Raw genomic sequence first — 10873 nt, 5'->3', positions numbered from 1 at the left:
GGCACGGCCCGCTAGGTGGGTGTGGCGGGAAGTAGGTGAAGGAACGCCGGGGCGGGGCCGAGCGGCGCGTCCCTGGAGTGCCGGGGGCTGAAACCATCGAGAGGGAGGGCCAGAGAGTCATGGCGGTAAGGGGGCGGAGTGACGGGTTACTCCGAGCCACGCTGCTGGAGGCGCGAGCTGGGGTGTGGAAAGGGTTCGGGAAGGGGCTTCTGGGCGTCAGACAAGGGACGGGAGGGGGAAGGGCTTTGTCTGTGGCCTTCTTTTGGCATTCTGGATTCTACTCTGAGCCTCAGCCGTGGTCTCGGCTGTCAGTTCACCGTCCCGCGTGCCTCGCGCACAGCAAAGTGGCAGGGGTCGGGAAGGTGTGCTAGAAACGATGTGACTTCCAATCCCTCGGGACCTTACAATCTAAAATTAGACTGGGTCACGTTTTATTGGGGGAGAATTCGGGGAAAATGTCCGTGGAGGAAGCAGCAAATGGACAGGTGTTAAATTGGGGGAGAAGGAAGAGTCAATTAGAATGGGGATTCTGAGTAGAGAAGACCTGCCTGAGCAGAATTATACAACAGAGATTATTAGGCGCTAAGCAATGAAAGATAGGTAGGCCCTGTGTTGTGAAGGGTTTTGAGTACCAGGCAGAGGAGTTTTTACCCAATTCAGGGATCTGTTCAGAACAAGCCATTGGATTGAAGCAGACTGTATGAAGAAAGATCTGGATCCCTGTATAGCAATTTGGTACACCAAAGCCAGAGGTGGAGGCCCATTAAGATGACGTTTTAAGAACTAAAATTAATTTTAAAGAGACAGTTTAGTCGTGAGGTAATAAAGGGCTAACTAAACAGGACATTAGGAATTGAGCATGTAAAGGAGAGGATATTTGAAGGGTATTACTCATGGTGGTAAGGCATGGGGTTACTGACAGGTCAGTGGAAGAGAGTAGCTTCATCCTCTGTTAACTCTGGGCAGTGGGCCCCTTTCTATCTCAGCTAGTCCCAGGGACCACAAAAATTCTGCCCATTATCCTGATGAGAAGATGGTAACATTGTTCTCTCATGTTTAAGGAATCTTTAGACCTCGTCCTCTGGCAGAAAATTGAACTATGAACAGGATAATGAAGGGCAAAATGGGAAGAGGGGCCTGAAGTCTCAGCCCTTGCATTCCAGCAGGACCTCCATCCCACAAAGGGAGGATATGGAAACACACAGTAGAACTGACCTGTCCTTCCTGCACCTGGCCTCTGTGGGAAGAAGGGATGAGGGTGACGAGGAATTGCAGAGTCCTTTCTAAACTAATCTGCTTTGTCCCATCTCCACTGCTCTCCACCCCCAGGTTTGAAAATGCGTCAGAGCCTGTAAGGTTCAGTGTTTCCCTCTCAAGATGCCCCTTTCAGACTTTATTCTGGCCCTGAAGGACAATCCCTACTTTGGGGCTGGATTTGGGCTTGTGGGTGTGGGCACAGCCCTGGCCCTGGCCCGGAAGGGTGCCCAGCTGGGCTTGGTGGCATTCCGGCGCCATTACATGATCACACTGGAAGTCCCTGCTCGAGACCGAAGCTATGCCTGGTTGCTTAGCTGGCTCACCCGCCACAGTACCCGTACTCAGCATCTCAGTGTTGAGACTTCATACCTTCAGCATGAGAGTGGGCGCATCTCCACTAAGTTTGAATTTGTCCCCAGCCCTGGAAACCACTTTATCTGGTAAGGTTGGGAGCCAGGGAGGGCTGTAAGAGTAGAAAGGAGAATGAGGGGAGCTGGATTTGACCCCCCATTCATTCACCTCATTGTGACCATTTTTATTCAGGTACCAAGGGAAATGGATCCGAGTGGAACGAAGCCGAGAGATGCAGATGATAGACCTGCAGACAGGGACTCCTTGGGAATCTGTCACCTTCACAGCTCTGGGCACTGACCGAAAGGTTTTCTTCAACATCCTGGAGGAAGGTGTGGGATAGCACGGGCTGCCTTTATGGCGAGGGGGGTGGGGGGGGCAAGTTGCAAGAATAGGGGCATATGACGTCAGAGGAAGAGAAGCTTGGAGAGGAGGATCTTAGCCCATGAGACCAGAGGGAAGCTGTCTTGGCACAGGTCTGCCTAATAGCATGGCAAAGACGAATTACTGGCTTTGTCTTATTTCCCCCTCTTAGCTCGAGAGCTAGCCTTGCAGCAGGAGGAAGGGAAGACAGTGATGTACACAGCCATGGGCTCTGAATGGCGCCCTTTTGGCTATCCACGCCGACGGCGGCCACTGAGTTCTGTGGTTCTAGAACAGGGTCTGGCTAACCGAATTGTCCGAGACATCCGGGAATTCATCGATAACCCCAAGTGGTACACTGACAGAGGTGAGAAGCCGCTGGGGTCTTGGCCAGGCTGTTTTTGATGTGGTGCTATAGTAAGGGAAAACAGGCTGGTCTCTGTGGTCATATGGTAGATGAATATGAAGCTCTAGCTTAATTCCCAGAGATGAAAGTTGGCCCCTAGGGTTAATTTCTTCCAGTGCTGAGGTCATCAGGCCACTAGGGGGCAGGGTTGGTAATGAATGTGGATATTTGAAGTAGAGTACTTGAATTCATTTTAGGTCCTGATCATCTTGGCTGTATTCCTAGGCATTCCCTACAGACGTGGCTACCTGCTTTATGGGCCCCCTGGTTGTGGAAAAAGCAGTTTTATGTGAGTAGGGTCACATTTTCTCTTAATCCTTAAACTGGAGAAAAACTGGGCTGTGGGGTTGGAAAGGGAATTAAACGTGGAGACCCGGGAACATGATACACGTGGGACATGAGATGCCTTAAGATGGGGTGATAGAAGGGTTAGGTCTCTGAGACCCCACCCGTTATGGGGAGGACAAGTATTTGGGCCCAAGGACTGATTCCGGGTTGCCTGCCTGCTGTCATCCTGTCCTCCATAGCACAGCCCTGGCTGGGGAACTGGAGCACAGCATCTGCCTGCTGAGTCTCACGGACTCCAGCCTCTCCGATGACCGGCTCAACCACCTGCTGAGCGTGGCCCCACAGCAGAGCCTGGTGCTCCTGGAAGATGTGGATGCAGCCTTTCTTAGCCGGGACCTAGCTGCAGAGAGTAAGTGAGGGGAGCTGAGGAAATGGGGAGCATTTCTAAGTGATGGTAAATGAGGTACAGGAGTGAGGAGCAGTGGAAGAAAGTGGAAATCCAGAGGGCTGATGGAGGATGCCTGAGTTGGCAACGAGAGTTCACAAGAGTCACTGATAAGTAGGGGAACATGGTGGGGAGTAGAAGGTTTAAGTAGGGTTATGACCATCCACGCCTCTTTATCTCTGCCTTCCTCTAGACCCAGTCAAGTACCAAGGTCTAGGTCGTCTCACCTTCAGTGGACTGCTCAATGCCTTGGATGGTGTGGCTTCCACTGAGGCACGCATTGTGTTCATGACCACCAACCATGTTGACAGGTAAGAAGGGATGAGGCAATCTGAGACTGTGAGGCAGGACTCCCTGCTCCCTCGGTGCTTTGGGAGATCAGGAGGTTCAGAGAAACCATCATTTTAGGGGGTAGCAGTGGTACTTGTGCCTGTGATCCTGCTTTTGCTGCTCTTAGGCTGGACCCTGCACTGATCCGCCCTGGACGAGTAGACATGAAGGAGTACGTGGGCTACTGCTCACACTGGCAGCTGACTCAGATGTTCCAGAGGTTCTATCCAGGGCAAGCACCTGCCCTGGCCGAGGCCTTTGCAGAACGCGTCCTTCAAGTTACAACTCAGATCAGTCCTGCCCAGGTCCAGGGCTACTTCATGCTGTATAAAAATGACCCTGCAGGGGCAGTTCATAATGCCGAGTCTCTGAGGACGTGACAGGCTGGCCATGCTCAGCTCTTCTCTAGCTCAATAAACACCTGCCACACCGCTCTGGTCTCTGACCCCCTTCCTACCTCCCTGTATTGGTACTTGAATAAAAAGCAAGGACCTTCAGGCATCCAGCATACACAAGTGTTGGGGCATAAGCTAGGGCAAAGCAGAAAGAAAAGATACTATGGCAATCAGGGAAGTAGAGTCTTCCATTTAAAAGGCATTCAATTAAAAAGAATGCATATGCATAAAAATGTGTGTGTGTGTGTGTGTGTGTGTGTGTGTACATAGTATATATATGTTATGTTCCCATATATTCTGCTTAAATGCTGGCTGGCCTCTACTAGTTTTCCTGAAACTCACACTAGCAGAGACGTCAGACCTGCCTTTACTCAGGCCCTGATCTCTTGGGAAAACAGACTTTAGAGCAAAGTTAGGGCTATTCTGCCACACTCCAGTCTTGCCAGGAAGTCAGAAAAAGCCATACTGCACAAGCTAGGCGCTACTAAACAAAGAAGCCAAACAAGGCCAGATCTCTTTATTGCCCCCTGCCGCCCCAAATCCCTGTCCCCCCACAGTACTGCTAGGAACCATCCTCAGACTCCAGGCTCAGGGGCTCCCTTCGAGTACCAGGACGATAGGCTCCCCGACCCCGAGGCAGGCGGGGGTAGGAAGAGCCCGGAGTCCGACCCTTGGAGCGCTCCCAGCGAGCACAGTCCCGAGTCCTGCGGGGTGGGGGACCCTGCCAAGTGCCAGGCCCCTTCTCTTGGGGAGGACCTTCAACCCCTTGGCTACAGGGTTCTGGCTTTAGGTCCATGGGCTCCTTGAGGGGCCCCTCGGGAGGTGGCAGTTCCTGGGTGTCATTGGTACCTTTGTGGGCATTGCACTCCCCTCCCTTTAGGTGCCTCCGTTCAGGCTGTCTCCAGGGGCCTCGACCGGCCCGGGGAGGATCTAGCATAGTTTTCGGGGTCTCGCCCAACCTTTGCTGATTTGGCCCAGCCCCTAGAATCTTCTCACACGTGTGCTGGGAGGCCACAGGCAGAGGAGCTGATAGGTCAGGTTGGGCAGTTGATGAGGTGGACAGTTCTGTGTCAAGGGCACTGGGTGGGTGGGATCCTCTGGAGGCATCTACAGCTGACTCTGGTTCCAAAGGGGCAGGAGGCTAGAAAGAAGTGAGCAGATACAGTGAGGGAGACGTAGTTCCCCAAAGCAGGGAACTGCAGGCCCCTTGCTCACTACTGGAGCTGACCACCATCAGCCTCAAGGGTAGACGAGAGCTCACCCTCAGGGCCACTGTGGCAGACGCATGCTGGTGGGAAGGTAGGTGGCATTAAGTGAGGAATGAGAAAGCCTTTCCTCACCTGCTGGAGGCTGATGAAGTACCGATTACGCTCAGCCTCAAGGTCGATGATTCCCCCCCGCTCCTGCTGCCTTTGGTAGAGCCGCTTACGCTCTTCTTGCTGGCGCAAGCTCTCTGCGTTAGGCTGGTACAGCTCCTAGAGGGAAGCGAGCAGAATGACAAGGAGGAAAAAATAAACAGTAGAAGGCAGACTTGAACCCCTGCTCTTTCAGGATTGCCTCAGGAAATCTGCACAAGGTTCCTTTTTTCTCTTTGAGAGAGAGAGGATGCGAGCAAGAGGGACAGAGGCAGAGAGGATCCCAAGCAGGCTCCACACTCAATGCAGTGCCCTGATTAAGGGCTCAATCCCATGACCCTGGGACCATGACCTGAGCTGAAATCAGGAGCCAGGTGCTCAACCGGCTGAGCCACAGGCACCCCCTGTACAAGGTTCTTGGGCTTGTCGCTCAGATGGGGCTCCCAAAGTCTTAGCCTAGTGGGGACTACGGCTCTGCAGAGAGGTCCCAGGCTGGTCAAGCCCAATTCCCAAGATCCCATTCGAAGCGGACAAGATGCCATCCCTCCCTCCTTGGAGAATGCCATTATTTCTGGCTCAGATGAGAAGGGGGTTCCCTTACCATGGGCTGTTGAGGTTCGGGGGCTGCTTTCAGTGAGGCAAGATCATACACGAGGGGCTCTCTGCACACCGGACACTGCACACCGACTGCCTTCTAAAAACAGAGGAGCAATCAGAGCCCTGCTTCACAGCCCAAGGTGCTCGCCAGCTGCCTAACCCAGTCAGCCAGCCTAATCCACACGGGGCTGGGACGAAGGGCAGAGGTACACCGTTCAGTAGTGAAGGATAGGACAGGAGTCGTCTCCCTAGATGGAGATGTGGGAACTCTCTGAAACTACAGCAGTACATAGATATGTTTAAAAGATTGCCCTTTTTTTCTGGACAGAGGTGAGCTTTCATTAACCTCAAAGGTATCTGTGACCCTAAAAAGGTGAAGAGCCCCTGGAGTGGAGAGACAGAAAGGGTGTGACACGGGGGGTCAGGTGGGAGCAGGGGCTGGGGAGCTGACCTGCTTGGTTGCGGCATGCTGTCGTTCCTGCTCCTGTCCTTGCGCCTGGAGCTCATGTTCCATGTGCTGGATATACCGAGCAAGGCAGTGGCAGTGGAAGTAGTGGTAACAGGGGGTTTTGGTAAAGGCCTCCTTCTCCTGAGGCAGGACAGACATCCAGCATGACATCAGAGCTCTCATGAGCCCTCCACTGCCCGTCCCAAGCAGACCCCAGGTCCCAAGAGAGAAACCCACCTGGAAACCGTACAGGCAGATGACACACTGGCCATGGGGGATGTTGTTATCTGTGAGAATTTCCTTCCCTTTCTGAAAGGAGAGAAGACACTGTTCAAACAGGGAGGCAGGGGCAAGAACTGTGAACAAAGCCTGTCTATTATTCCCAGGAGTGACTGGAAGGACTGTCTCCTATCAAGTCAATGTTACTTTGTGTTCATGAGTTTCTGTCTTAGTGAGGAAGAGAGGATTCACCAAGGGAGGAATCAATCCTCCGTGGCCCCGCCCATCCCCCAGAATCTACCCAGCTGCAAAATCCAATTTCATTATTTTTCCACTCATTAAATCACTTTTAATATGTCTCGGGGATGAAAGTAATACACCTTCAGAGAACAAAATGTTCAATTAAAACGTATCTTCTGGGAGGTGTTCCTAGGTTAAACCCCTCTGAGTATCACTCCCACCCAAAAGTCTGTTCTGGAGTCAGCCTTCAGAAAGAAAGTCAAAGCATGGACAACCCAAACAGAGAACTCAGGCATCAAGTTAGGCAATGAACTAACACATCTGCACTGCTGTCTGAATAGCTAATACTCTGGAATTCTGCAAAGTTCAAAGTGGCATTGTGGAGGCTGGGCTCAGGAGCGCTACAATGGTCTAAGCCCACTCTCTGACTCTGGGCCGCCCACCTTCATTCTCTTCTAAACATTTTTTCTCAAAACTCGAAGTTAAGGAAAACAAGACTGTACTTATTGTGTGTTTTTAATCTCAAGCAACAGAAATTATCTGTGTATGTGAACGTGTAGCTCTATGTGTTCCCTGTGTGTTGTTAATTTTATCGGGGTAGAAACTCTGAACCATGATTTTCTCAGTCAGTTCCAAGGGCAGGTGAGCCTTCAAATGTTTGTTTGTGGCTAGATCCTCTAAGCAAGGCCCCTATCTCTTGCTACTTTCAGCCACCAATGCCAAGAGAATGCACTGAAATGGAATAAAAAAATCCAAGTTAAAGAGAAAAAGTAATTTTCAAGATACTGGCATAGGCAACTTGGGGAAGCTACAGAACTGTCTTTTTTTGGGGGGGGGGGGGGTATTCTCAGAAACAGAAGAAAACCTTATTTTTCTGGATTTAGGCCTTACCTAAACAAGGACTAAATTAATGACTCCAGACATATTTAAGAGTCTAGGCCCATTACCTCCCTTGAGAGAAACTGCTCTAGCAGTTTCCCAAGCCAGGACACCTCTTACCTCGATGAGTTCATAGAGCATGGCAGTACCCAGCCCAGCATTGGCCACATGGCTCAGTGCCTGCGAAATCCTAAAAAGGGCAAAGCAAACATTAGGCCTGCCCCCTCCCCTCACCAGACTGAGCTGTATCTCCTTTTCCCTCCTCTGAACTGTCCAACTTACTTGTGGATCTGTTCATCTGAGAGTCCTCGGGGGTTACGGATAGAGATCTGTGGCACCTCATTGGGGTACTAGTGGGAGAGAATAACAAGTTACTGCTAAAGCACTCCACCTCAGGGCCTCTCCCCTTCCTCTCTTTGCTACCATAAAGTAGGGGCCTCACCTGTGCTGGGACCTGAAGCACCAGAGTGAAGCAGACATACTGTGAATCCTGATCTTCTGCCGTGGCAGGGTGCAGGGTAATGTAGATTTCCCATGGTGAAGATCTGCAAATGGATAAAGTGGGGACCTGGGATGTGACTAGGCAGGAGTTTGAGGACTGGGGAAAATGGAGGTGAGACAGTAAAGTGGGTGGAGGAAGTGAGCACTGGGCTCTTTCTTTTGGAGATTAAAGGAATAGTCTTTGTCTCCAGGAGAGCAACATTTTCTCTGGATCAAGGCTCACGGATTCTCCACGGAATCCTCTCATTACTAAGGGGACTCCTGCCCACCTCTAGTTGAATACGTACCTTCCATTTCCTTTAACCACCTGTAGTTCATCCAGATAGATAGACTCTAACACCTCGACTTCAGAGGGAAGTACCCTAGAGAGACAGGGGGAGATTGACTCACCATTACAGCTCTCCCTGTTAAAGCCTGCTAAAGCCAATGAAGGCTGGCTTTGTAGAAAACTGGCACTCTACCTGAGTGCATTCTCTTGCTAACCTCCATAAAAATGGGGGGAATATGTTTTAAGCTGTCAAGTGGCCAGGAAGGAAGCATGGAAGTTATTCTGTCAACAGTTGAGGAAATGGATTCCCAGGAAGGTGAAATAACTAGCTCAAATATCAAAGTTTAACAGAGGCAGAACTAGAACCAGAGCCAGGTTCCCTGACCTCCTTTTTAAGTTCCATCGCACTGTTGATTGGCCATCTATCTGACCCAGAAATATCACGTCCATTGATTACCAACACCGCTCCTGGATTTCCCTACACCACTGTTCACATGGGTCCCAGTGTCTACACATACTGCCAGTATCAGTCACCCTAAGCCTATTCAAAAAGAGATACCAAGAAAAAGAGATAAAGGCCATGATACAAAAGAGCCACCAACTTTGGAGTAACAGGTACCAGTCACTTACCAGTTACATGATCTGAGTAATTATCTCTGTAAGCTTGAGTCAACCTACCATATATAATACCACCTACTCTCTAGGGTTAGAGAATAAAAGGTTATTTATGTAAAGTACCTAATAATATCTTGGCCACAGTAGCTAGTCTATGTCCTCTTTTCTCCTATTGGTATATAACTTTCTCCCTTAAAAGGAAAGAAGGAAGGATGTAGTTAATATTCAATGTATTCATGACCCTTGTTGTTTGGCTGATCTAGATCAACCTGCTTAGGTCAAGATCTGGTGGTCAAATGTAAATGAGAGGACATACATATTTAATCCTAGAAACAGCAGTTGTAATGCCATTGAAGATGAGTGGCTGGGTTGAGTCCGTAGCTCTACCCAGGCAATGCATGTAAAAATGCATTCTTGGTTTCCTTTCTATAGTTATTGTTACCTCTTCATCAAGAGCAGGTCTGCCCTAGCATGACCTATATATTACTGGCTCTCAAACTTTCTTTTTAAGTCTTAGAGGCCTCAAAATATAAAATAGGTAACAGTGGAGTACTTTGGTTGACATGTGTGGGAGTCTCAGAGCATCACAAGCCAGCTGTGCAACCACTGCTACCCTTTCCATGGCTCAAAGTGTCTCCTCCAAATCTTAAAGTTCCCCTGAAGAGGGTTGAAAAACCATGAGCCTAGATGGTCTCAATAAAGGCCAACACAGGCTGGGCTCCCTGAACCAAAGAAACACTGACGTGTAACCTCCATTAAGAGGCCCTTCAATACTTCACCCCACCATAGCTGTGACTTGCCCTGGATGTGAGGGATGGGATGGGACGGTGGTAAGGTGGTGGCCAAAAAAAGGGCGGGGGAGATTATAAGAGTGCTAGTCCTAAAAACATAAGATTTGGAGTCAGATAACTTGGATTCCTAGTCATAACTATGTACCTTTTTAGCAAATCGATTTGCCTCTTCAGGCCTCATCTAGTCCCACTAGATGCCCCATCTAGTGCCCACACCTCAGTTATTAATGAAAAGAAGGCTTTTATATAGGTTACAAATCCATCGTGATCCTCTCAACTATTCTATGAGGTAGATACCACACCCACTTTTTTACATCTGAGTACACTGACTCACAGAAGCTAGGTGGCCTGGTTAGCATCACCCAGCTAATAAAATGTGGAGTGAACCCACATTTATCTTATTTCCAAATCCCAGAGTCCTTCCAGGTTTTGGTCTCTTGTTGAGAACGTTTGAGAGAGAGAAGGACTAGGAGAGCATTTTGTGAGGTGTAAAGCTTTATTCAGACAATAGTCCTCATTAGTGCTGGCGGGGAGGGAGAAGGTCGAGGAAAGCCTCGGCGGAACTAGGCTGATCCAAGGGGAAAGAGGGACGTGAGCTGGAGGACATCATTCTGGGAAGTAAAAAGCGGCGGGGAGGGGTGTGTGTGTGTGTGTGTGTGTGTGCTGATAAACAGGCATCCTCCGGGACCCTGGGCAAATCCACTTCAGGGGAGAAGAGGGGATCGAGCCAGACAAGGCGCAGCCCGAGCTGGCCTGGGCGGCGCAGATCCTGTCTCCTCTCCATCAGATCAGCGCCCCTCCACCCTCCCGCTCCCCAGTGCAGAAGCTCTCTGAGACATGTCAGCGTCTCTGCCATCCCTTATCCCTCGCTCCGCCCCACGCGCCCGCCATACGGACCGTCCGCGGCCACTGCCAGTCCCCCGGACCGGATCCAGGCGGCCAGCCAAAGCCCATGCCCCCAAAGTTACCAGTCCTCCTCCCCGGCAGCTGCCGACGCAGACGCCGCCATGTCTTCTCCGGCCCACAGCCGGAACCGGAAATACTCTCGGGGAAGTCGGAGGCGGCAGGTTAAGGGATGGAACCAGGGAGGGAACGAGGGAGGGTGGCTACGGGCCGTTTCTAGGC

General features: G+C 50.7%; 2 protein-coding genes across 5 annotated transcripts; one reads left to right on the top strand and one right to left on the bottom strand.

The window, feature by feature from the left end:
* The first annotated feature begins 40 nt into the window (after window positions 1-40).
* LOC125173876 (mitochondrial chaperone BCS1) lies at window positions 41-3872 on the top strand. 3 transcript variants are annotated; one of them, XM_047873512.1, is made up of 8 exons: window positions 41-125; window positions 1330-1697; window positions 1801-1940; window positions 2144-2338; window positions 2603-2666; window positions 2905-3074; window positions 3304-3421; window positions 3568-3872. In XM_047873512.1, the coding sequence occupies exons 2-8, from the start codon at window positions 1378-1380 to the stop codon at window positions 3818-3820; spliced, it is 1260 nt and encodes a 419-aa protein (XP_047729468.1). In that variant the 5' UTR covers window positions 41-125; window positions 1330-1377; the 3' UTR covers window positions 3821-3872. The 3 variants fall into 3 exon arrangements, with proteins under 3 accessions (XP_047729468.1, XP_047729470.1, XP_047729469.1); XM_047873513.1 differs by having other exon boundaries at window positions 112-182; XM_047873514.1 differs by lacking the exon at window positions 2144-2338.
* A 465-nt stretch (window positions 3873-4337) lies between these two features.
* RNF25 (ring finger protein 25) lies at window positions 4338-10848 on the bottom strand. Of its 2 annotated transcripts, none has more exons than XM_047873510.1 (10): window positions 10717-10848; window positions 8362-8436; window positions 8016-8118; window positions 7856-7923; window positions 7694-7763; window positions 6473-6544; window positions 6239-6376; window positions 5792-5884; window positions 5176-5310; window positions 4338-4976 (listed from the first exon to the last, which is right to left on the bottom strand). In XM_047873510.1, exons 1-10 carry the CDS (start codon window positions 10755-10757, stop codon window positions 4398-4400), a joined length of 1374 nt encoding a protein of 457 aa, XP_047729466.1. In that variant the 5' UTR covers window positions 10758-10848; the 3' UTR covers window positions 4338-4397. The 2 variants fall into 2 exon arrangements, with proteins under 2 accessions (XP_047729466.1, XP_047729467.1); XM_047873511.1 differs by having other exon boundaries at window positions 5792-5881.
* Window positions 10849-10873: the final 25 nt, after the last annotated feature.

This window comes from Prionailurus viverrinus, chromosome C1, assembly GCF_022837055.1.
Source record: "Prionailurus viverrinus isolate Anna chromosome C1, UM_Priviv_1.0, whole genome shotgun sequence".
NCBI lineage: Eukaryota > Metazoa > Chordata > Mammalia > Carnivora > Felidae > Prionailurus > Prionailurus viverrinus.
This window is presented reverse-complemented; position numbering and strand designations above follow the sequence as displayed.